The sequence below is a fragment of the Idiotropiscis lumnitzeri genome, chromosome 21 (genome assembly GCF_059441095.1).
Source record: "Idiotropiscis lumnitzeri isolate Australia: NSW breed Sydney's pygmy pipehorse chromosome 21, RoL_Ilum_1.0, whole genome shotgun sequence".
Lineage (NCBI taxonomy): Eukaryota > Metazoa > Chordata > Actinopteri > Syngnathiformes > Syngnathidae > Idiotropiscis > Idiotropiscis lumnitzeri.
The window spans coordinates 9,774,817-9,799,547 of NC_142411.1; the positions used below are offsets into that span (position 1 = coordinate 9,774,817).

At 41.6% G+C, this 24,731-nt stretch overlaps 5 protein-coding genes across 9 annotated transcripts in view; 3 read left to right on the forward strand and 2 right to left on the reverse strand.

Annotated features, from left to right (window-relative positions):
- Positions 1–1,803, reverse strand: part of ak7a (adenylate kinase 7a) — a 25,335-nt gene extending 23,532 nt beyond the window's left edge. For all 3 annotated transcript variants that reach the window (XM_088285662.1, XM_088285661.1, XM_088285659.1), the window contains exon 1: positions 1–1,803. This exon is cut by the window's left edge and continues 1,434 nt beyond it. The gene's annotated coding sequence lies outside the window, so the exon portion shown is untranslated.
- The window catches only part of LOC148316899 (inactive Rho GTPase-activating protein 11B-like), a 1,953-nt gene extending 135 nt beyond the window's left edge, over positions 1–1,818 (forward strand). Inside the window, exons 1-8 of the mRNA XM_088285666.1 lie at positions 1–146; positions 223–319; positions 437–693; positions 814–965; positions 1,036–1,119; positions 1,204–1,377; positions 1,443–1,518; positions 1,578–1,818. The exon at positions 1–146 is cut by the window's left edge and continues 135 nt beyond it. Coding sequence (XP_088141792.1) covers positions 1–146; positions 223–319; positions 437–693; positions 814–965; positions 1,036–1,119; positions 1,204–1,377; positions 1,443–1,518; positions 1,578–1,701 — 1,110 coding nt within the window. The 3' untranslated portion in view covers positions 1,702–1,818. The remainder of the gene's footprint in view (positions 147–222; positions 320–436; positions 694–813; positions 966–1,035; positions 1,120–1,203; positions 1,378–1,442; positions 1,519–1,577) is intronic.
- A 261-nt stretch (positions 1,819–2,079) lies between these two features.
- On the forward strand, positions 2,080–4,966 carry scg5 (secretogranin V). The gene is made up of 6 exons (XM_088286726.1): positions 2,080–2,249; positions 2,552–2,777; positions 3,372–3,521; positions 3,647–3,759; positions 4,071–4,124; positions 4,283–4,966. Exons 2-6 carry the CDS (start codon positions 2,561–2,563, stop codon positions 4,409–4,411), a joined length of 663 nt encoding a protein of 220 aa, XP_088142852.1. The 5' UTR covers positions 2,080–2,249; positions 2,552–2,560; the 3' UTR covers positions 4,412–4,966.
- Positions 4,961–6,355, forward strand: grem1a (gremlin 1a, DAN family BMP antagonist). The gene is made up of 2 exons (XM_088286725.1): positions 4,961–5,138; positions 5,255–6,355. The coding sequence occupies exons 1-2, from the start codon at positions 4,961–4,963 to the stop codon at positions 5,788–5,790; spliced, it is 714 nt and encodes a 237-aa protein (XP_088142851.1). The 3' UTR covers positions 5,791–6,355.
- A 505-nt stretch (positions 6,356–6,860) lies between these two features.
- fmn1 (formin 1) lies at positions 6,861–24,137 on the reverse strand. 3 transcript variants are annotated; one of them, XM_088285512.1, is made up of 19 exons: positions 22,601–24,137; positions 20,396–20,568; positions 16,382–16,490; positions 15,403–15,464; positions 14,704–15,022; positions 14,370–14,451; positions 13,671–13,812; positions 13,510–13,597; positions 13,282–13,343; positions 13,114–13,202; positions 12,823–12,952; positions 12,543–12,689; positions 11,944–12,003; positions 11,746–11,866; positions 8,655–8,747; positions 7,608–7,659; positions 7,368–7,517; positions 7,111–7,192; positions 6,861–6,992 (listed from the first exon to the last, which is right to left on the reverse strand). In XM_088285512.1, the coding sequence occupies exons 1-19, from the start codon at positions 24,045–24,047 to the stop codon at positions 6,948–6,950; spliced, it is 3,453 nt and encodes a 1,150-aa protein (XP_088141638.1). In that variant the 5' UTR covers positions 24,048–24,137; the 3' UTR covers positions 6,861–6,947. The 3 variants fall into 3 exon arrangements, with proteins under 3 accessions (XP_088141638.1, XP_088141636.1, XP_088141637.1); XM_088285510.1 differs by having other exon boundaries at positions 14,370–15,022; XM_088285511.1 differs by lacking the exons at positions 20,396–20,568; positions 22,601–24,137 and adding an exon at positions 16,914–18,866 and having other exon boundaries at positions 14,370–15,022.
- Positions 24,138–24,731: the final 594 nt, after the last annotated feature.

The following is a 24,731-nucleotide window of genomic DNA, read 5'->3' on the forward strand; positions in this document are numbered from 1 at the left end:
TTTCACCTTCAAGTCATTCATGGAATAAATGTAAAAAATGTGGAGAGGAAAACCGAAAGACTCATTGTTAGCGGTGCAAAAGTTTTTGGTGTTCCTCTAGAGAATTTGGCGAGGAGTTTTATACCGGAATTTGGCCTGGTTCCTTGGTGAGTGCAAAAAATAAATAAGTTGTGTTAAATTACAACAGATGTTGGGTTTGTCTTTGAATCTTTTGTGTCACAGCTTTCTGGTGGATGCTTGTTCGTTTCTTCTGGAGCGTGCCGGGACGGTGGGCCTCTTCCGCAAACCAGGCTCGCTCCCTCGCATTAAGGCCCTCAGAGTAAGTGTCCTCGCAGTCGGTGTCATTACACGGCACATCACACAATTTATGTCTGCGCAGACATTGGGAAGCACCCTTAGTTACCCTTGCCTGTGTTTTTCCCGATCATTTTTTCAGGCCAAGCTGAACCGTGGAGAGGCCTGTCTCTCAACAGCCTTCGCCTATGACGTGGCAACCCTCATAAAGCAGTTCTGCAGGGAGCTACCGGAGCCTCTAATTCCCACAGAGATCCATGCGGCTATGCTGAATGCCCAAACGCTGGACTCCCTGCAGGACAGAACGTCGGCCCTGCAGCTGCTGTCCTGCTTACTGCCTGCCAGGAACTCCTCCTGTCTGCATTACCTGTTTGATTTCCTGTCCAAAGTGACCCAGAGGTTTGAGACAACACAATAGCATTTCATAAGCGGTGTATGCATGGCCACTTAAAATAATAATTCTACATTTGATAAAAAAACATGTTCTGATGCCTACTTTTGTCTGTTTAAATTGTTCAGATGTGAGGAAAACTTGATGACCAGCTCCAATCTGGCTATGGTCTTTGCTCCCTGTCTCCTACCACCTCCCAACAAGCAGGAGATGTCTGAAGGCCGCTTCGAACTCCGAATTCTTGTCCTGTGCACCTTCATCGAAAAGCCGCAATTGTTTGGTAATGTCATCAAATAGTTGTCGCATTCTAACTGAAGTCCTTTTTCAATATCATGACCCATGTTCATCAGGTATGATTCCAAAGGTTGTCATGGATAGTATGGAATTCTTGACTAACTGCCATCTTCTGAAGGATGCACATTCAAAGAAACACGGTAAGGTTGACCAGTTAAGACGGGCAGTACACCAAAACAATCCTCGCACGCTTTACTCGCTCTGTTTGCTTTAAATTCAAATAGTCTTGTGGTCTGTGAAGACTGTACCCTGGATTCAAGGGAAGTCAAAGGTCAGGCCAGCAGTCCATCAGCGAAAGCAGGAGACCAACCTGCGAGAGAGACCGACTCTCAGGAGGAGTGTCGGCCTCGAGGCTTTCCCCAATATTGCCTTTTTTAGGGCCTGTATATCTTGTGAAGGTAAATTAGCAAAGGAAATGTTCTGTGTCTTGTATGGACTTTTTTGACTGCTTCTATGCACTAAGATTCATCACCTGGAGCTGCCATCTTAGATACTTTAAGTCCTTCTGGGAAACGCTCTTCACCAAATAGGATAAAAAGGTATGTTATTAAAATATGTATTTCACTAATTAATAATAATATGTGTTGGTGCACTGTAGTTGCAGGGACATGCATCTTGGACTTTTCCCTGGGCTGGGCCAAGGACAGGCTGGATCCTCAAACATGTTTGCTGGCATGGGCAAGCTGCAACTGGCATCTTGGAGTAGACGCATTTCTTTATAACATGTACCTGATGCTCACGTGGCATTTTTATGAGCTTTTTATTTTATTTAAATTATTGGTTGTATAGTATTTACCAGTGTGATTTTACTATCATAAATAAAACTATGCAACTTGGAACCAATGTTGTCAGATAAATCATTCGACTACTCATTCCATTTTAAATAAAGCAACAATCGAGTACTTAGACAAACATTTCCATTCGCCTCTCCGAGTCGAATAACGTAATGAATTCACTGCGTTCGGCATGTAGGCAACATAATGTTATGCAATGGTGCAGCGTCTATCGGAACTTGCGTCATAGCTTTTTCAAAATACCAAGGTAACATTCGCACGTCCTAGCTCGCGATAATTGCTAATACTGACTTTGACATGTAAAGTACAAAGAATGGAGTGTGCAAATGTTCAAAATTTACTTATAGGAAGCCAGGATTGTTTTTTTATGCACCGTTACGACAGTTTTACTTTGAAGGCCAGAAGTCCAGAAATTCGTTCTAGTTTTAGCTTGACAGACATCTTGCTCAGTCGGCAGGTCCTTTTCTTGACGCAAGGTAAGAAAATAACATCTTGAGTTGGATTATATTCGCTAGGAATTTGCAACGTTTTAATAAAAATACATTTTACATCAATGTAAATAAAATTAGATTCATAGCGTTCTATTATTAACGAGTGATGCTGGTTATTTGCAGGCCTGAAGGCTTGTTTACACACCAGTTTAGTCCACGTAATTTGATTCTTTGGCATTGATGACAAAATTAAATTAAGACAAATAGAATCTTCGCTCTCTAAAATCAGGTAAAGACCGATGGCGTATTTAGCCTCCTCGTTGTTCGTTTGTTTTGCACACCTGCAGATAGCGGCGATGACGTCAGCGGTGCGGTCAACGCTGCTCGGGCTCTTGGTGTGTCTGCAAATGAGCGGTGCTCCGGCCCGCAGTGCTCCTGGGGTAGACCAGGTGTCCGAGGCCGACATCCAGCGGCTCCTGCACGGCGTCATGGAGCAGCTGGGCATCGCTCGGCCCAGAGTGGAGTATCCCGCCCACCAGGCCACAAACATCGTCGGGCCGCAGAGCATCCAGGGTAATGATATCTTGTCTCTTCATTTCTTTCCAAATTGTTTAAAATCTAGTTGAATAAAAAGCTATTTGGAGGAATCAATGACTAAAAGGGTGGCCACGGGTCACTTTTCCGTCTAATGGAAGCACATTTAGTGGTTCTGACTGTCACATAATAATGAAAGAGATGAAAAGTGTATTTGTAGTTAATAATGTTCGGGCAAATTAAGTGGAATGGAATAATCCAGTTTACCATGGCAACCCTGGTTAACTGATGCTGGCTCGACTAGGCCACCTGGTAAACGTTTCATGAATTAATATGATGAAACCGACATGATTTTAACTGTTAAATATTGACTATTTTGAGTTTTATTAACTGAAACTGAATAGCATTTTTGTCGTGCTGCTATAAAGAAATCATTGAACAAGCTATAAAGCTCTGAACATGCCAAAGGTTAAACGCTTAGTTTCCATACCGGGGGAAAACATGACATAAAACGTAACTATTATTTTTTTAAAGGTCTGAATAATTAAATTTGAAAATTTTCAAATACAATCTATGTATTGTTTATTGCCTCATTTTTGTCCATTAGCCGCGTTACATTTTTTCTTCCACTAGGTGGTGCTCATGAGGGGCTGCAGCATCTTGGTCCCTATGGGAACATTCCCAACATTGTGGCTGAATTGGCAGGTGACAACGTTCCCAAAGACTTCAGCGATGATCACAGCTACCCAGATCCTCCAAATCCTTGTCCCCAAGGAAAGTCTGGTATGATCTTACATTCCCTGCAACAGTTTTTAATTTGTAAACGCACAAAATGCTCCATTTTAAGAGAGCTTCAAAAAGGACTTTCGTGATGATGCAGTGTTCTCTCTGTTTGATCACTTCCCCAGCGGCAGACGGGTGTTTGGAAAATGCTCCGGACACTGCCGACTTCAGCCGGGAGTTCCAAAAGCACGGACACCTTTACGGTTCAGGGAATGAGTACCCCGCTCTGATGAAGTGGGTTAGTACACATTGTGAATTGATGCAAGCTAAATTATTTGAAGACTTATGCATTTTGTTTTGAATCAACAAATTCATGTTTATGCCTGTCCATTCAGAGCCGTACAAGGAAAAAAAACAAGTTTCTCCCAGGCTCCAAAGCATAAGCAACTGTTTATTAATTGACTTCTGAGGATGATGGTGTTTGGAAACAGAGCAGTTTATCAAAGCTGAAAACAAACTTGTTTGTAATTTGTGGCTGCATGCCCATTAGCTCGATTGAAGAAGTCATTGTTATTATTTGTGCAATTTTTTTATTATTTTTCTTTCCAGAACAAGGAGCGTTTGTACCAGAAACTGAAGGGAGGACCAAAGAGAAGAAAAAGGGTATATACTACGTTTTTGTTTGTTTTTGGTCTCTTTTTATTATTTGTAACAACATCAGAGCCTATGAGTAACGAATATAAACTCTTTGGAATATTCGATCATGATGTCATGTCATGTAAGTGCGTCGTATTGTTCATTTGAAATGTTTTTGCCTGCAGAGTGTCAATCCATACCTGATGGGCCAGAGGCTTGACAACGTTGTTGCGAAGAAATCGGTTCCGAGTTTCTATGAGGAAGATGTTGGCGAGGCATCAACAGTTTCTGCAACCACCAAAGCAACAAATTAAAAACTAGCCCAGGAGAAGGAAGACATCTTGTATTTTAAATTTATGTGGAAAAAATTCCGTGGTTCATTTTAAGCTGTCACAGAACTGCTGTTTTTTGGTGGTGGTGGGGCTAACATGACAACCTTTTAAAGAAATAATTTATAAACCCACTTGACTATCAGAATTTGTGATTTAACAAGTTAGTGACTTTGATGGTGATTAAGGTATGACTTATTTAATTAAAACACATGGTGTAACTTGATAAGGAACATGAAAGATTATCATTTACCTTTGAATCACTATGTTTTTCAAGTGAAAACTCAAGATGTTGTTTCAATCTGATTACTTAGAGATAATCCTGTGCAATGTTAAATCTTACCGTATTGTATCTTAAAATGACGCATCAATAATCAGATTGAGGTCGACACGATGATTTGATTTAGTTTGACTTGTAGGCAATATTTTAGTGGAGGTGAATCTTTTTTCACGTGTGTGCTACAATATTAATTAAAGCAGGGAGAAATAATTGTTTCTTCAGTTGCCTTGTAAAATAAAAAAAATATATCTGCAATGACACCAGTGGGAGTTTCATTTTCTTTTTCCCTGACAGTGCTCAGGCTAGTGGGCGTGTCTTTAACCAGAACCAGAAAGTTGAACATCATTCCTGAAGCCTCCCCACACGACAAAAATCAGGACGCAACAACCTGCGCAAGCACGTTTTTGACTCCGTTGGAAAACTACGCAACAGGTAAACTAATAAAAATATACGATTTTAGCCGTTAATCATTGTGATGGATGTTTTTGAAAAGTGCGCCATTTGTGCGTAATACCTGTGCGTAAAATCCTCCAATTGTTTCCTTTCAGCTTCCACGATGAGAAACCTGCAGGGCTTGCTGACCTTCTCCGCAGTTCTTGTTCTGAGGAGTACGCACGCCGCCAACTTTCAAGGCGCATTCCCGCACCCAAACAAATCTAACCCGAACGAACCGGAACGGTGCCTGCCACCCCCAATCAGCGGATTCATCTCGCGCGGGATGGCGCCCGGCACCATCACCGATGAGGTTTTGGAGTCCAGTCAGGAGGCGCTGCACGTCACGGAGCGTCGGTACTTGCGCTTGGACTGGTGCAAGACGCAGCCGCTAAAGCAGACGATCCACGAAGAGGGATGCTTGAGCCGAACCATCATCAACCGCTTCTGCTATGGCCAATGTAACTCCTTTTACATCCCGCGGCACATTTACCAGGACGGAAACGCGTTCGAGTCCTGTTCGGCGTGCATCCCCAAAGCTTACAGCACGGTCACGTACACACTTTTCTGCCCCGGAAAAATACCCAATACCCGGAAGAAACGGGTGCGGCGCGTAAAGCAGTGCAGGTGCACTACAATAAACACGGATTAGACTTGATGTGGATCTTCTTTTCACCGGGAGGGACAAAGATCGTTTTTTGCAGCAACTCTGGGCGTCTGATTGCAATCGGAATTAAACGTTATTAAAACAAGAGGAATTTCTTATATTGACATTTTCATCTTTATTTTACCATCAATTCCAACTATAGACTCGAAATACTTCATTCACTTTCCAAATATGTGTATTACTCTTAAAGTGTAAAAACATGTTAATGCATTCAAATAAATTGTGTCTTGTTGCACACATCGTTGCAAAAAATAAGTTACATTATCATTATTTTTAATGTGTAATGAATGCAAAATTTTAGAAACATATACTTTTGTGTTTGTTACTTATGGCTTTGCCCATCATGGGTGTCACGCTTATGATTGACCAGAAAAGACTCTCTCAATATTTTAGTTGCAAACTACGTCATGTACCATATGTAATAACAGACAATCTGAAATAGCAGGGTAAGATTTGAGTTTTCAAGTGGTCTTGTTTTACAGTTGTCCAGCTTCCACAACGTGGAATGTCAACCAAAGGCTCCAAAGCAAAGGTTCTGCTTAATGCTACTCCATTTTCAACCAATTGTGCGTCATTTGTAAATAAAACAGCCATCACACAACTGTAATTATTTGTGGACAGATATTTTATGACTCACAGCTTCATTAAAAAAAACAAAAAAAAAACAGGCTCAAGATCACCTGTGACCCTGAAAAGGATAAGCGGTAGAAAAAACGATGGTTGTATAGCGGTGAGAATACTTCTATTACATAGTAGTTCATTTTTCTCTCACTCCATTTTCTGTCTTTCGACATGTCAAAACAACAGAAGATGCACATTTGTAAAATAGGGAAGGAATGAGAAGTGTTTCGTACCCTGATTCTAATCTTGATCCATCATGGTCCTGCTGACTTTACAGTATACACCCAGTTCTAGCTACTTCAATATTGATTTTGTTTTTTGTTGCCTTACCCCTTTTGTCCTTGGCATTCAGAATTGATGAATGCACCACTTCACTTACTGTTGTGTACTTACTTTTTAAGTCAGCTGAGATAGGAAAAGTCATATAGAAAACTGATGGACGGATGGACACCAGGCGCATTGGATCGTCCACTGGAGTACATTTAATAGCATTTTTTTCATTTTCTAATTAAGTGAGAATCTTAAATTGAATTCATGTTAGCTTCTTTTTGACGCAGTCGTTCTTTCTGGTGGGAATAAAACACCACATCAGCGAAAGGCACACACATTTTGAAAAATTCCTGCCATTGGATTTGGTATTTATTGAATCTATATTGTTAAGCATGTGGGTGTTAGGACACTTACCAGACTGTTCGGGATACTCTTTCGGGTTTCCACTTTCTTCTCTGCTGTGATTCTCTTCACTGACTGCTGGGCCTCTTTTAACCTGCAGCAGTTATTTTTGGGTGTCGGGATTAAAAGAATAGAAATGCAGTCGACCTTGCTTTGTGCACATATAAAATGACCTTCTTTCTTGTTAAAATGAACAATTATGATGAAGTGAGCACAATCTGAATGCTACATTTTTCATACCCACTTCATATCTGTGTATCTCACCATACCTTGTTTTAGTAAAGTTCCGATTCTCACGCTTCCACCTGGCCTTGAAGTCGGCACAAAACTCAAACCACAGCATGAAGAAATGACTGGAAGTCACCTCCTTTTCTCCCGCTTTGGGCTTCAGCCCAAAGTACGCGCACAAGTCCTGGAAACTGGGCAGTCAGACAGGAATTAATATGTTGAAAACTATCCATAACATGAATGATTTTTATTTTAAGGGCTAAAGATGTTCTTTGTCTAACCTTTTTTGTACAGTGATCAACTGATCGGAAGCTCCAACATGTTCTTTGCGTGCTGAAAATAAATGATCAACGGTTAGTTTACGTGATGATGCTACAGCTTGTCAGTTGGACCTAGATAACTATCGTAAATAGTCTCTACACACAAATATTTTTTTCAAGCTAATGTTGGGTTAAAGTAGCAGTTCTTTGTTGGTTTCTTATAACTGTAACAACTATTCTCATTTCTGCTAGCCTGTTTGTATTAGGTGTTAGCATTCAGCTAGCATGTTTTAGTTGGATGAAGGGATATGGGTTCATTGAACATTTTGTTTTTCACTGTACAATATTAATTGTCTTTTGCTTTTGAGTCAGTTTTACAGTAGACGTCAATTGGAAGGGAAAACAAGACAATTTGAAGCAAGGACACTTTGATTTAAATTGTGCGGCGAGGTTAAAACTATAAAAAATGGCCTCGCAATGTCACAAAATGAAGCTATTGACACACATGTAATATATGAGGTTGTTTTGTGTGTAAAGACACAAATCCCAATTAGTGGTTGTTCTGTTTTCTGTAACATGGCTTTTTGTACTTTTGCAGACATTCTCTAGATGTTTATTGCACTGAAGATTTAGACTGAAAGTCATGTTGAAACAATCGCAATGCAATTTTCTGAGGGATTTGCAGCAGACAGAGATGTTTGATGTGCATAGAATACTGTGGGATTTGAATATGTAAATGGATTTAGCGGTCTGGAAAGTTGATGGAGAGATGGGTTCAAGACTTTTATGTGAAATACAAGCACAAAGGCAGACATCAATCTGTACGTGTTCGCATCAAAAACAGTACATTATTTTATGAATGTAAATAGCTTGTAAAAACATCACCAAACTAACAAAGCGAGTGTGGCAGTCTTTGCTAAATCTGTCCGACTATGTGAACCGTTAGTCTTCACTTTGTCCCTCTCTCTCTTTGTCAGATCCCAACAACACGAAGCAGGCCACGATGATAAATATTATAAACATCTACGTCTACATTGTTGCTTAGCTATGTAAAACTTGACCGCTCACCACTGAGAAGAAATGTCTCCATTCGATCTTTAAACGGCTGCAGATGTTCCTTGGGGGAGTCTGAGCAAACCTTCTGCACATCCTTTTCACATTCTAAACAAAAAAATATACTAGAAATAAACAATGTCAACACATGTCCCAGTTCTTGAGTTGAGAGATGAGATCATCTGAGAGGTCTTCTTAAGGGGCTATTTTTTGTTTTATTTTTATGTTTTTTGCGAGACTGATTGCAGTAAGCCTCAGAAAGGTGCGTAGAGGAAGCTAGCTGTACCTGAGCATGAGGAGCTTATCAGCCCCACTTCCTCCTTAGATCTCACTTTGATTCACACTGAGATGGCGACTGCAAACTCTTCTTCTTCCCCTGCATCCAATCAGTGGATCAGAGGAGCCAGTCTGCACGGGCCAGTCATAATAGAGGCTGCGGCCCTCCGCCCTGACGCTTGATCAACATCACCCAGATAAGATTACAAAAGAATACTGTTTTCAATCGGGATTTGTGTAAACTGTGGAGGCCGCTATCTCTGTCTCTTTTGTGCGGTGAAGCTTTCTTTCTTTTGTCTGCCCTTTGTGTCTTAAAAGTTTGCTTATATCCCACTGAAGAGGGTTATAGACCCTCACGTAAACAGAGCTGTCACTTGTGAAAATAATGTTGTTTGATGCAGCATTAGGTTTCAGTTGGCTCATAAGTAACACTTTTTACCTCACTGAGACACAAAACAGCCAGTGTTGCAATGACCCAAGGTTTGTTGAGCTGGTGTTTTTTTAACGTGTATACAGTGTACTGAAATAATGAAAAGCTAATTTTACTCACAAGTTTCCTATTGCCATTTCCCGTCACTATTCACCCCTGGCATAGATAGTTGAATAAAGATACTGTAGGCTAAATTATTTGCACCTGGATGAGGCCACACCATTTTGGTACACATACACAATTTACCACAACATAAGTTGATTTACACTGTCAGTGGGTAATTAATTAAACAATGTTTATTACGGTGGTTATAGTTGGCACTGATTTGTACTTACTGAAAATGGGAGTCAACCCCAAAACTTTTTTTTTTTTGCAATAAAATGTTCTGTGCAGGTTCACTAGTCAAAAAATGGCATTCTGATTAAGATTGCGTATGAGAATATGAGTTAAGCAGCAAAATCCACAATTTTTTAGCTATTTAAGGGAGCAGCCATTTTGTCACTTCCGCTGACTGTTAATGACGTCACAGCTGCTCGGGGTTCAGATAACGACCAATCACAGCTCTCATGTTTTCTGAAGCTGAGCAATGATTGGTCATTAGCTGAGCCCTGAGCAACTGTGATGTCATTTTCAGTCCACAAAATGGCTGCCCGATCGAGATGGCTAAAAATGGTTGAATTTGACTCCTTAACTCACATTATTAATCAGAATGCCATGTTTAGACTAGTGGGCCTGCACGGAACATATTTTTGGTAAGACATTTTTGGGGTTGACTTTGTTGACTTTGGGGTTGATTTAGTCTTATGTATTCTCACATCATTCAAAATTAGCTAAGCAGTTGAAATGCTTAAAATGGTAGGAAAAAATGTTTTGAAGTCATGCCATGAGGCAGACTGTTTTGGAATTTCATCAGGCCTTTCCAAATAAATACAAAATGTTCTTGCTCCTACATATAACTGACAAAACATTTTAGCCTGGACATTGTCTGTAGTTATGACATTGTCTATGATGTTTATGTCCTTGAAGCAGACATGCTGGCTAATATGAGCTTGGCCTACCCCAAACATTGCTGGACACAATGTTTAGAGATCACTGGTCGATCCAAGGCAAACCTTGCTCCATTTCTAACAACTGTAAACTATATGCTTGGTCTTCATTTCAACTATGAGGCAGTGGTGACTTTATCTTTTTCTTTTAAAAACATTGCATTGAATCGCAAAATTATTGCCAAGCCAGGCTTCCTCCCACATTCCAAAAACATGCATATTAGGTTCGCTGAGGATTCCATTCCACTGAGTATGTGAATGTTTGTTTGTCTACATGCGCCTGACTGACTGGCTACTAGTTCAAGGTGCATCCCAGCTCTGATCCAAATGCACCTGCAACATTAATGAGAACAAGAAGTATGGAAAAGCGGTGGACAGTAATTCCTGAGTATCTCTGTTTGACTTCCTGAAGTCCAGCGCTTGATTTGTAACGCTCAATAAGGACTACAGAAGATGAACTGCCGTCAAGTTTGTCCTCGAAGCAAAGGGAGAGTGAAGAGCAACAATGATGGCGGTTCAAACAGGAGGTACAATGAGAAGCCGCGATGGACGATCCAGATTGCGCCGTGGTTTGGGTTGATGATGCGATATTGCAAAGCTGTGTTGAAAGCTAAAGAAAGCAATCTTCGGCGCACATCTTGGGGCCACACTGGAGCCCGGACTGATACAGCCGAGATGGTTACTGGTCTGTGCGGAGGCCCGTGCAGAGATGGGTCTGATACAAACGGTCTGGAGATTACGTAAGTGGCAAGCTACGGTCTACCTTCACTGGCGACAGGACAGGCGCACAAAGGACGGGAGATCTGATGGGCCGAAGGATTAGAAGCTGGATCTAAAAGGCGCCAGGGCCAGTATCAGCAGCAAGACTCCTACTAGTCTCTGGATACAGACACAGACCGTATGCAAACATATGCGTACCATCTGGAAGGATTGTTCCAAATGGGGAAAATAATACAAGATAAGCTGTCTTTTGGTCTTTAACAAGCTCTGTTGAAGACGTTTAGTCCAAAGTATAAACATTTACAGAGGCCAGTGATGGGAAGCCAGAATGAAGAGTTGCATTGATTTGGGGGTGTTTGAGGAAAAATATTACCAGACGGAGATTTGGTGTTGGAGAAACTCCACAGAACACAAAAAAACTCAGTGATAGAGTTACACAGAGAGGCTGAGCGTTTAAAAACAAAAACACACAACAAAATGACCACCAATTTTTTTCTGCTCACACGGTCTCATTTATGTTTTGGGGGATGTGAGTAATCATATTCATTCTGGTTTTTTTTGTTTTTTTCTTTCGTGATGGATTTCCAAGAAAGGGAGGAGAGAGTCAAGGTCTCAGAAGTCAAAATTGACATACCTGTTAGATTTCGCCCAAGCTTTCTTAGCTCTGCATTGAGGTCCTCAAAATTGAGCTGTGCTGCCAGGAAGACGTCCTGCGGTTCAGGAAGTGGAAAAGCACTCTTGTCTGTTCCGGCATTCTGGCAAATAAAGCACAGACAATCACGCTTGGACTGGAGTTAAGAAAATATGATTTTGTGTCTTTTCATTTTGCTACCTTGTCAACATTGTGAAGGTAATATGACACCACATAGTCCACCAGGCTGATGCGATTGTCCTAGAGAAAGGATTAAAGCGCCTATTATATTTTCCTCCATTGAAAATATGTTTCTGCATGTATTTGCCATTCTGCAATCAACTCGTCACATCCAATTATAGTTCACAGCTAGCAGTTTACTTACTCTCATTATATGGGCATGAACACATTTTCATTGACATTTTTTTCCCACAGGGCGGAATGATTCTATTTTTCCCCCTTAAATGAATCAATTGTGGAACCCAAACAAACACTCCAATCGAAAAGACCCAAATGACATGTCCGACCTTAAGTGATGGTAAAATGAAGCTTCATGAAGCACTTGATATTATTTGACTCCTCTTGATGGAACTCTTTGTTTAAGAATGCAATGGAAATTGAATACATTTCCATTGCACTAGTGTTTATCTTGAAACCGAGACCACCACCTAGAAGAGTTAAAAAAAAAAATACCACAATTGCTTCAAGAAGCTTCATTTTAGTATCAATACCGAACACAGCTTAAATCCATGTGAAAGAACCGGGCCCACAGCTGTCCCCCAGCGGTCGAGGTTCAGTACCCTGCTCTTGACATCTTTGAGTTTTGGAAGGATTTCCAGACCGAAGCCATCAGCCTGGCCTCTGATCCTGTTGCCGCCGTTCATGTGATTGCCCAAAGCCAAGATCAGTCCCAGCACTTCCTTCACGCCAACTTTTTCCAGCAGAGCCTTCATGTCAAAACACATGGGCGACTTCTTGTGAAGCGAAGCATGTTCACAACTCGGATTGTGACGATACAGTGAAGTCAGTGAGCACTTCAGGATCACGAGGTTTTGATCCCTGTGCCATGTTCCTTCCTACCTCACACACAGAGGCGATAGTGTGAAGTTTGTGTTGAATGGAAGCCATTCCATCATTGAAGGCTGCCTTGAAAATGATGCAGCGAGCTCGGCCTGCGAAGTCTGGAATCTGCGAGAGCTCATACAGGAACCTGGATCACACAAACATTCAACATGGAAAAGGATCTTCATATTACATATTCATCTTGCAAGCACTAACTGTGGTTATTAAAGAATTGTGGTCGGACCTAGTGCTGACCCCCTCAAGTGTTCACACAAAAATCAATCACACTTGTGTTTTGTTTATGCTCACTGCTCAGGTTTGTCCAAGTGTTTAACCTCCTCTTCCTTGGATGTGTTGTAATGTGTCTTGATCTTCTCCAGCTCCTCTGGCTGAGCTCTCTATCATATTGACAGTTATATTTTAATTACATTTGAATTAAAAAAAAATCGCTTATTAATACTCCTGTGTAATACGCACATTTTCATACAGCGCCTCAATAGTCTCAAGGTCCACCACGGAGTTATCCACAGTCAGAACAGCTACAAGAAATACAGGTCACAGGGAATGTGCACAAAATTCGGTTTGGCTCAGCTGGCTTTAAGTCTAGAGCTCAAAATCAAATAATCAAACTTGAAATGTTACATTCCTGTAACAGCTTAACAACTTGGACAATGCGGTCACCGCATGGCAAACATCCTGACTGACCTTGCTTGATGTCTGTCATCTCTAGGTGGAGGCTTGATATGAGGATGCCCACAGCCTGAGAGCGCTTACCATCCAGCAGCTTAATGATCTAACGCACATAAACACGTGACAGAGCTGGCAATGTGGAAAACCATGCATGGTATTGAGTATTTTCTCAATACCTTCCTAACTTTTGCCTTCTTCTCATAATTCTCCACTAGTGGTTTTCTCTTGTGTCGTGTGGTGGTTTTGGCAAATAGCTCCTCAAACTCAACTGCATTCATGATGGGCGGTTCTTCCAAAACATTCCACAGTGTGTTGTTCCTGAGAAAGAGACAAAACAATATTTATAGTAATTTTAAAGAACTGTTTTCTCAAAACTGCAGTCTGTCATTAAAGGTGCATTTTTTTTTCTCATTTACGATCACTCATTTTTAATGACATTGAAGTTGACAGAAGTGGATACAGAGCATGTGTCATTTGTGGCAAAATTTTGGAAGCCTCAGTCAATGTGATGCCTGCAACTACAACCACAATAACAGATGATGGAAAATAATCCATTCATTGCTTTCTGGTGAGAGGCTTTAAAGCCAGTGAAAAGACATTTTTGGACTTCTCAAGATGGAACTCTTGGTTGAAGAATGCAGTGATAATTTAATACATTTCTATTGCGTTAACGTTTAGTTTTAAATCAAGACCACCATCTAGAGGAGTTCAAAAAAAAAAATATCACAGATGCTTCGTGAAGCTTCATTTTAGCATCACGACTGCTTTGTCATGGGTTAAATCCACATAACATAATTTATGGACGCCATGTGGTTTGCAACTGTTTCCATTACCACTATTTTATAGTATATTGCAGAGGTGCATGGCTGACATACTTGTTGTCCTCAATTTGAATTCTGGTCCAGTATAAAGGCTTCATGGGGCGCAGAGGCTCCACCACAGATTTTCTGGGAGTCGCTGATAAAGACGGAGGCATTGATAAAGTCACATGGGACATGAATGGAGGCGGTGGAGGTGGTGGGGGAGCTGCATTCGATGCATGAAATGAGGCAGGTGGAGGTGGCGGCGGCGGCGGAGGGGGGGCTTTTGATGTTTGCATGTGGGTCAGCTTTGGTGACGAACATGGCAGAGGTGGAGGTGGAGGAGGAGGTGGAGTGTTTGGCGTATGGTGTCCCACAGTTTGAGACGATGGGCTCCCCTCTTGCTGACCTGCCAGGCTCAAGCTGATAGACGCCAAATCTAGTTTTTTGGGGGTCACTCTCTGCTGAGTTTGGGTGCAGTCTCTCCTTTTCCCGTCATCGTCGCTCTTGACGAAGGTCTCCCTGTCAGTTTGGATGCAGACAGTACGGAAGGCTTTTTGTGGGAATTTGTCACCTTGCGTGGACACGGCAACGTCTCTGAGCTCGCCACGTCTGAATGTGCCAAGCTGGAAGAGCTTGGCCTGCACCTCAGTGAGGGTGAGCTCCAGACGGGATACTGTGACTTTGTTTTCTACCCGTAGTTTCGAGAGTTCCTGGCTGAAGTCCTCCTGAAATGGACAGTTAAAGTCTTCACTGACACTAGAAAGTCACAAGCATGGTTTTAGAATTACAGCACTGTGAGGCATATGTGCTAACCACTAGTTCACCGTGCTGTTCTCAAATACTGTTTAAAGTCTCAAGCCATGTTGTTAAATACAAATATGAGATTAAAAAAGATATTGATCTGAAGTCTGTTGAAAATGTGTTCACGCTATTTGCAATGAGATTAGTGTGTTTAACTGACAAGTAAGCATGATGGTGAATGAAACCTGTTGTGGGAGTTTAATTTGTCTCCCCAGGCTTTCTAGCGGGTTGATCCAGGCTGTGGAAAACAAACTGACTTTATTTTATCCACACAACATGATCTTGTATTACACATCCCACTGACCTGTAACTTCTCCACTTCTTCTTTGCATTCACGCTTCAGCTGCAGAAGAGCTGCCTGGTGCTCTAAAAATAGACAGCATTGGGGATAATTGGACTTAATAAAATCAACAACGTCACAAAGAGAGGAGAAATTAAATGTATGACCTAAAATTGTTCCCCACCTTTTTTCATTTAGTCATTTCTTTACTGTACCGTCAAAGCTGTACTGACAGATCTCAACCACTTGGAGGCAGCAAAGCCACCCACGAAAGCCAATGTGGCTGACCAGTAAACAATTGAGACCACTGTAATCATATTTTGATAACTTCACGATATAGAGTACTTGCACAAGTATGGGCAGGAAGACAAAAAATATAAAAAAAAGTATTGTTGAAATACATAAATGATTATGTTCTGACTTGACCGTCAACAAGGTTTTGTTTGCTGTGGACTCAAGCAGGGCGGATTTATGTTGACCTTGAGGGAGGCGCAATATTCGATCACTTTTGTCTATGACAACAAACGCTACCACTGTCTGTATGCTTTGGAATTGCATCGCATCCGTTCAAAATTTTGGAAGTTCAGCTTCCATTCCCCTACCTGTAAAAGTCATACTACACGCAGACAGAGATGCAAGGAGAATATAACAAGATACTTAGTTCACGCTATGCTTGTATTCTTTTCCTACGTTTCTTTGTATTCTTCTCACATTCCACATTAAAGCCGGTGTCTTTTTCAGATTAACTCATTCAAGGCCAGCCGAGGGAGAAAAATGGATCTTTGACGTCTTTCGCCGTCAATGGCAGTAAATGAGTTAAGTCGAGCTAACGCCCCCACATAAACCCAAAGAAAAACACATGCGCAGTTGATCCTTCGATGTTCACTGCGCTCCGGCATATTTTTACTCTGCAAATCTTTTGGTCTATTTTAACTTGAGAAGTACTCTTTTTTTTTTTTCAACATGTATGAAATGTTTGGACTACGTTACAGCGTGCCATTACCTGCTTCGGTATACTTCAGACCAACTTTCTCCTCTCTGGGTGGAGGCCATATTGCTTGTAGCCGTCCAGGAGTTCGTTCTTCCCCTTCTACTGGACTGTTTGTTTCTGACTAGATGGATCAACACGAAGACATCAAAAAGGAAAGGGGATTGTGTGTTACACAGTATTTGAAACTAGTGATGGGTAAATGAAGGTTCAAATCTGTTTCATGAACCAGTTGCTGTGGGGGTTTTTTTTCAGTTCAACTGACTTGTATCTTAATCCATTTATTTAATCAATTTATTTAATCTAGATGAGTCAAAAATACAACTGTTTCATGAAGCAAATTTGAAGCTTAATTTTCCCACTAGTTGAAACACGAATAAGTACTAGCTATTTTATTATGAGTAGAGCGTGGTGTGTATCTACTACAGTTGTGTGACTCCAAACATGGCAGCAAATTCCGTTTGCGTTTTCAATAATAGGCCAGTAAAGATGATTCTGATTCTGTTTCTGATCATTTCTACAATATTTAGGTTAATGTCCTTCATACTGTCGATGCAGCTTTCTTCTCTGTGGTCTTGATGGAAGTTCTTTCAAAAAATGCTTTCAGTGCATCCTTTTCCGTCCAGGTCCTCTTTCTGGCTGCGTCCTGGGCCACACTCCCTGTTGACGACTTCTTCAATGGCTTTGGTGTAAAAAAAGCTTTAAATGCATGAAAGGCTGCTTCTGCGCCTGATACGGGTGGTTTTGTGGACACAAATGACCCTGAGATGTCTTCCTCGGTTTTAAGGTCTCCTATGTCCAGTTCGGAACCACTTTCAGGTATATTCGTCTTGGTTTCTGCTTGTTCTTGTATGAGAAGTTCCACCTTCTCCTCGCTCTCATCGGCCCTTTGGTTGGGCTGCAGCAACAGGGAGATCTGACCCAGGAAGCTTCCCGGGATCTTTGGTTCTCCCGGCTTCTCAGGGAGGATTGTCGTCTTTGCTCCTTCAGTCGAAGGTTGGATTTGAGCCACTGTGTCATGCCCGGGTCTGACCACGTTCTTTTTCAGCACCCGAAGACCACTAAAGAGGGCCGGGAGCTGGACCTGCTTGTCCGTGGGGGCGCTTCGGGAAAAACTTGCTCTTGAGAAGGTGATTCCAGGTGAATGAATATTATTCGCAGATATTCCAACTTGAGGTGAATCATCATTTGGGTTGACTAAAGCGGATTTATTGGTTTGCTGCTCATTTTCCTCAAATGCTGGGTCTCCTTTAAACTGTACCTCCTCTTCAACAGCATGTTCTGTCCTAGTCACAGTAATCAAAACCCGTTTAGATGAGGGATCCCTATTCAACGCAACATCCTGACTTTCAAAATCATTCAAATGAGTGAATTCCTCATGAGAACCTGCAACCTCTTCACGGGTTCTTCTCATATGCTGGTTGGGACCGTCTGTAAAGTGCTGCTTGTTGGACATCTGTGCATCACAGTCACAAATTATATTTGCACACTTTGTGCTTCTCAAACAAAGTTCACATTTCGTTGGCTTCGTCCCACCTTCAAACTGTGATCTTTCTGCCAGGCTATAACCGTCAGACCAGTCAATCAAGCCACAGAGAAGATTGTCAGGTGGGTTTATTTCAAACTGTCGTCCAACCACAGGGGAGATATTGCCAGTGTTTACGTCAGTAAATTGTTTTGGGTTTATTATATCATCACCTTTCTCTGCTATATTAAATTGAGCCTTTTTCCCCTCGGTTGAGTTATTTCCTGTTTCACCGTCTAGGTCGGAGGTCATCCGTTCTTCTCTTCCAGCAAGATATATAACATACGATAAAGAGTTATTGCTATCCTCCATTGGAGTTGCTTTGAAAATCATTCCCGCCTTTTTCTTCAGTTTTACACTCAGATCAGTGACCTTCCGCGTTACATCCACTGTCTGTTCTTCTGGGATGGCCCTGAAAAATGTGAGGACGGGCGACTGTCGATTCATTTGTGGGAAATGTTCGTTACAGACATAAAGTGAAAGTTGAAAGTCAGTCACGCTCAATTATCCTGTCCGGAAAAACTGTTCACACGATGAATTGCGTAATCCTCGGGACAGAGATGATGACACCACCCAATTTGTCAGAATTTCTCCGGAAATGTACAACGTCCTATTTGTATGAAAGCTCTTACTGAAAGGCAGACCTGTTCTCAGTCCAGTCTCTTGGGAGAAAACACATACAGCCACGCAACTTTCCCTCACGACGATCCAGAACATCCATTTTCTCAGCCTAAAAGTGGAAACAGATGTTTATCGCACGGGGCTGCCAATGACAGCAGGCAAACAAATCCACTCTGATGCAAACGTTTCCATGTCCTTAATCTTCGCGTGTCATGTTGAAGTCCTTCCTCGTGGTTCCTTCTGGCCTACTGCAAACTTTGATCATGTTGGACCTCATCCAATAAAGTCCCTGTTATCACTGGAGGCAGATGGAGGCCTGCGTCGTCTCCCCTGTTGGCCGACACCGTTTAAGACGGCACCCAGATGCACTTGTGAGCCGTAAACCGGAGAAAGCCACACGGAACAGATGGAGGGAGGCCACACCCACAGCCGCAGGAAGCTAATCAGGACTGCCACGGATGTCTTGTTTGAGCATTTAGTTTGCCAAGTGAGAATGGCCAGGAGGTCTCATAGCTCCTGTGTGTGTTTTGCAAGCAAGGGCAAACTAATCTGGACCTTTAAATGGCGTAATACTCCCACTATAGGCTTAATCCGCTCACACAGACTCAAACACACTGATGAATGTGCTCTAATGAGCCTGCATTTTATTTTTGACAAAACATTTTTCCAGTCTGAAAAAAGGGGTACAAATGTATTTCTTCACAACCTACTTGCTTTATTGTCAGTTCTCAGGTCGCACCCTTGTTTGCTCAAAATTTGACGCAGTTGCTAGCAGGTGAGAGACGGAACCTATTATCAATAGTGTTACAGCATACAAACACGATGTCGCTATCGCGGATTGGGATCTCTGCGCCGGAGAGCTAGTTGTCGTCTTAAATTGCTTTATTTAATCGCTGGCGCATGAATAAAGCCCCACAGTGGGACATTGCGGCTTCCAAGTAAGGTATGTTTATTTAAGAGGCATGAATGCAGATAATCCCATGGAATAGCATTAAAATTGGGGTGAACGTTACGTTGTTGGAGAAACATGCAGGAATATCTTGTACTCACTGTTATGCAACGCAGAGATGAGTTGCTGAACGATATACATAAACAATATGATTTGAAATATTATGAATTACTTTCCCAAATTACCTGAGTACATACAATGCTTTAATGTAATATTGACATAATTTGAATTATGGAAAATTTTAAAAATGTATTTTTTTTTTTAATGAATGATTGGTTGACTAATTAAAATGGACAATAATTGTTTTGACCAAATATGACTTCCTGCTCAAGGTCCCAAAAATGTAACTTAATTTACTTAATAAACACAATAACTAATTTACAAGTACACATTTGAAAAACACCCAACACTGGCACTCAATGTTTAGAGATGAAGTAATCCCTAATGGTTACATTCTATTCCCTCCGTTATGTAACCAGAAGGAACACAAACTTTCTTTGTTGTCATTCAAGGCCATTTGCTGCACGTAAACGGCTTTGAGGTGCTGGCAGCCTGAGAGCAAACAGTTACGAGTGAAACATGTAAATGATTATTATGGGGATTCCGTTTTAACGAGGACTTTCATCTTAATGCTTTTGCCTGAACAGAACTATTAAGCGTTATCGGAAAGCATTTTTAAAATGAGACCGTTATCATTTATACGAGCCATTAAACCATGTGACAAAAAATAAAATTCTCTCACCAATACGATCCACCTTGCCCATTGTACCTTGCCTAGAATTTAGTGCAGTTCGAAAGGTCCATTAAATGCTTTTGACCGTCAAATCTTTGACTTTGAACAGGTTCACATGATTTCCACCCCCTACCGCATGAATGTTGCATTCTAATTAACAGTGACAGGTCAAGACAAGATCAAGTTCATTACGCTGCTCACCCTAAACTCGGGGAACACGGGAGTAGGCGTCCGACTGATATCATCCTCGGGGGCGGTGAGGCGCAGGAAGTCAATGAGCTTGGGTCGAGAGGGATGAGCGAACCACCTGCGGAAGGACAGAGACTCCTCGATCTCCTGCTGCCAGAGCTCCTCCTGTCTCTGCAAAGTTTCATCTGGAGAAGACAAGCAAAATCACAAATACAGAAAGAATAGCAGCTCCAAAACGGTCCTTTGTTGTTTTTTTTTTTTTGGGGGGGGTGATTGTAGTTGCTCAAATGTTGCCTATTAAATTGACTGATTTTACAGTAGACAGTGCTTAATTTTGGCGTTGGGTTACATCTATGAAAATTGCATTTGCTGTTTAGCAAACATGAAGACAAGAGCCCCTTCAAAACAAAGACGAACAGACTGAAAAACAGTTTCTCCATGCTGAACTCTCGCACACCAACGACCCCTTGCAGAAATGCAACTTTAATTTTTTTCGTTGATTTTATTCGATATTTATTTATTATTTAATTATTTAATATTTAATTCATTTAATTGATATATTTAACAAAGTCATTTGTTATATTGCACTGGAGAGGGGAGATCTCCAATCTCGGTGCGCAGCGAGTACAATGACAATAAAGGGCATTCTGATTCTGAAAATGACAAACAGAGGGAAGTGGGAAAATCGATCAAAGCTATTGTACAAACGACGGGCATATTCTGTTGACGTATTTTGATATCGATTGAAAATACGAATTCGGTATGAAGGAACATTAGACAGTAAAGTTGGGTACTGTAATGAGTTTTCTGGTAAAGCTCACATTGCTCTATATTTTGTTACAGCATGTGGAATAAAAACAAGAGTGGAAACCTGCTTTTAAACAAACACAATTCCACAACAATCAAAACTAAGGCTTGAGGTGAGTTTAAGTCAAACAGAGAAAATCTTGGGCCTTAAATTATACCATATTGCCACCGTGAGGCCATGAGCGTAACATTTCACATTGTGCTCAGATAAAAATAAATAAATAAACAAATAAATAAATAAAGTGTTTATCCAGTATCTTCTTGGCTCAATGACAGACTCAGAAACTGTAAGAATCCCACATTTCACCATACAAGATGATTAAGTGGAAGAGGTTTAACAAATGACGCCATATGTCATAGTTAAGTCATATGAATACCACTTACTTAATTTAAAGTTAAAAAATGTAAATTGTTATTTGCCGCGCTAGTTAACAGCAATTTGGGAAGGAACTGACTGAAGCCATTGTCATCCGGTATTGTCTTCCAAAACATGCACGGTAGGTTCATTGAACATTCTAAATTGCCTTTAGGTGTAAATGGTCGCATCTCAGTGTGTGCCCTGCGATTGGCTGGGAACCAGTTCAGGGTCTACCCCGCCTACTGCCCAAAGACAGCTGGGATTTACTCCAGCACACCCGCGCACCTCATGAGGATACGCCGCTTGGATAATGAAAGGCTGAAACTTGTCTATCCAAAAATCATAGAATATAAAAAAAACAAAAAAATAAGCTTTTCACAAACATGCCTAATCATGTGAGATCACACACAGACACTCAAACTATGTCAGGTCAGAACCCTTCCAAATCAGGTGACTACCTCGTACATCATGCATGACTAAATACATGCATACACACGAACACATGGTGTGTCTAGCCGGCAAGGGGCCATACCACATATTGTGTCTTTTGTGCAGGTGTGTGTATGTGTACAAAAGGAAACAGCAGCAGGATCATCTTCTTCAACCAAAAGGTTGCCTGCTACTAATAATCATACACCAATTGGAAATTAGCGACTGAACACGTCATTGGGTGCGCCTGCTCACTCAACAATACAATACAATACAATACAATACATACATATATATATACATACATATATATATATATATATATATATATATATATATATATATATATATATATATATATATATATATATATATATATATATCGCTATTGAATTTTCTGGTACTGGATTTCATTAAATCATGCCCGTGTAAGGGCAAAGGATTATCCAGCCATTTTATTTAGCATTTACCCACATAAGGGTCACGAGTAACAAGAGTCTATGCCCCTCGATAGTTTTGTTAGATCCGCACTGCCTTTGAAAACAATGGATTGAAAGAAGGAATACATAAATAATACAATAGTACTGAAAGTGAACATCTGTTGTCGTTACGTGTGCTTTTACCTGAGGAAAGGGGGTCATCTTGACCGATGTCAGATTCACTGAAGCATCTGAGCGTCTGTGTCTCCTCTCTCCATCTGTGATTGGTCCAATCTAAGCTCTCCTTTTCACTCCAGGTGTCCTTGGCTGAGCTTGTCCATTGTGTGTGTTGGTCACAGGTGTCCTCTTTGTGCTTCTTGTGGCTCCATGTGAAGAATGGAGAGAGAAAGGGGGCAGTGGAGTTGTTTGGAGATGTTGAGGGCATTCCTGCATTTGTTTTTAAACAACTTGACACAGAGTTGGTGGGCACTGTTGAAATGTCCCGATGATCTGGTGGCATTGTCATCGGTCTCTTTATTGAGTCCAAGGGGTTGTTCATAGACTCTATTTTGCGTTCTCTTTGGACGCATGTTGACAACCACTCTTTGTTTTCTCCCTTCATCCTCAGGGCTCGTTTAAGACTCTCGCTCAACACCTCGCCCAAACAACGGAGTTCATTGATCAGCCGAGGGCTGTCATATTCGTACTCCTTGGATGTCTGGATTTGGATGTGAAGCAATGTCGCGTCATCCATACGGCTACCTTCAACGGGATGTGATTCATCTCTTGCCTTTTCATTTCTTTTGATCCAGTTTGAACTGGTTTGACTCACCCGACCGATGATGCCTTCCACCTCCTCGATCTTTTTCATTACACGTGCCGCAGTGGTTTTCTGACAAGACTGTCCCGCTGCTTCGTCTCGAGTACTGACCTTTGATTGTACCGCGTTTCTGTCCATGCCTTCAGTAAACGTTCCCAAATCAAAAATGGAGATGTCGTCATATTCAGAGAGGTTTGTCTCTGAGACAGATAGACCTATCGCTTCCTCTCTGCATGACAAAGGACATTTTCTGGTGAGACAGTCCATTTGATCGTCATCCTTTTCAAACCTTGAATCACCTACTGTCTCCTTTTCTTGCGCCAAAGTGGCAGACATGTAAATGAAGTCACTCCCCTCTTCAAGTGATTCCTCATTTGTAGGCGTGTTTGTCAGCCAGAATTCAGGTTGTCTTCTCGATTTTGCCAGCTGCTGTGGAGACTGTGTCCCCTTGAGGTTAGGCAAAGCGGTTGAACCAAACTCGCCTGTTCTGCTCGTAGGTCTCTGCATCTCAGTGGAGTTTGCAAAATGATTGACCTTTGTCTTGCTCCTCATGCCTTGTTGGTTGCCCATGTTCATGCAGGTCTGGTAGTCCGAACACAAAAGCAACAACTCTTTCAGCCACACTAACTCCAACGAGTCGGTTAGCCTGAATCTGTCTGCATGACCGGCTGTGTCCAGCTGACCCTCCCCTGTGAAAAAGGAGTTTAGTTCAGGATGGTGGTCTTGAGGGTCATTAGAAGGGGAAGCTGGACCTCTGCCAAGGGATGTGCTGGCACCGCTTATCTCATTGATGGGGATGGAGAGAAGCAAAGAGGCGTCGGTGGCCTTCATAATCTTATTTAAGAGTTGCAAATTTCAGGAAGAAAAAGGTGATGGTTCCTTTAAATCATCAATGCTGGGGTTGAGCTCTTTTGAACAGTCATGCCAGTGCACTCCAGGATGAATCCTGGCACAGACACACAAAAAAGAATACATTTGTCGCACTTGTTTTCAAGCTGTGATCAGAAACAAATTCAAATTGATGAACATAAATAGGGGTGAACTCACTAAGGTCAAATGTTCACTATTAAGTGGCTAAGCAACTTTTCCAGACAAAAAAAAAAGCCATCAAGGGTAGAAAAGCAGCACGCTTGAGGGTACCACCCAAGCGGCAAGCGAGCATATCTTCAATAAACCCTCACTTTGATTTCAGTCAACCGCCTAATGCGTCTAAAAACCTTAAAAATAAGCACAATCCTGAACAAATAGCTATGTATTCCAAATTTATCATAATAATACACATACCTGTATTTTTACTTCAGTGCAGCAGCAGCTGAGCGTCGTCGTTCACTTGCAGCGACATCTGAGTTGACTAACAACCTACCCAGAATTAAAAGCCTTTCTCCCGCAGTCACTTCTGTCTGGTGACATTTGGATGCTTCCTATTGGCCCATATCCCTTGAAGACCGACAAGCACTGAGGGGAACAGAAACAAACAGACGGCCAGTTCAGTGAGGATTTGCACAAATCTATCTA

What these genes read in the sequence shown, in the direction of transcription:
- scg5 (XM_088286726.1), top strand. Translation starts at nt 2,561, where the DNA reads ATGACGTCAGCGGTGCGGTCAACGCTGCTCGGGCTCTTGGTGTGTCTG. An exon ending in TTGTCCCCAAGGAAAGTCTG is followed by an intron (nt 3,522 to 3,646) that starts GTATGATCTTAC and finishes TCACTTCCCCAG; the next exon opens with CGGCAGACGGGTGTTTGGAA. An exon ending in GACCAAAGAGAAGAAAAAGG is followed by an intron (nt 4,125 to 4,282) that starts GTATATACTACG and finishes TTTTGCCTGCAG; the next exon opens with AGTGTCAATCCATACCTGAT.
- grem1a (XM_088286725.1), top strand. Translation starts at nt 4,961, where the DNA reads ATGACACCAGTGGGAGTTTCATTTTCTTTTTCCCTGACAGTGCTCAGG. An exon ending in GTTGGAAAACTACGCAACAG is followed by an intron (nt 5,139 to 5,254) that starts GTAAACTAATAA and finishes GTTTCCTTTCAG; the next exon opens with CTTCCACGATGAGAAACCTG.
- fmn1 (XM_088285510.1), bottom strand. Translation starts at nt 24,047, where the DNA reads ATGAAGGCCACCGACGCCTCTTTGCTTCTCTCCATCCCCATCAATGAG. An exon ending in CCGTGTTCCCCGAGTTTAGG is followed by an intron (nt 16,491 to 20,395) that starts GTGAGCAGCGTA and finishes TGATCCATCTAG; the next exon opens with TCAGAAACAAACAGTCCAGT. An exon ending in GGAGACATTTCTTCTCAGTG is followed by an intron (nt 7,660 to 8,654) that starts GTGAGCGGTCAA and finishes ATTTATTTTCAG; the next exon opens with CACGCAAAGAACATGTTGGA.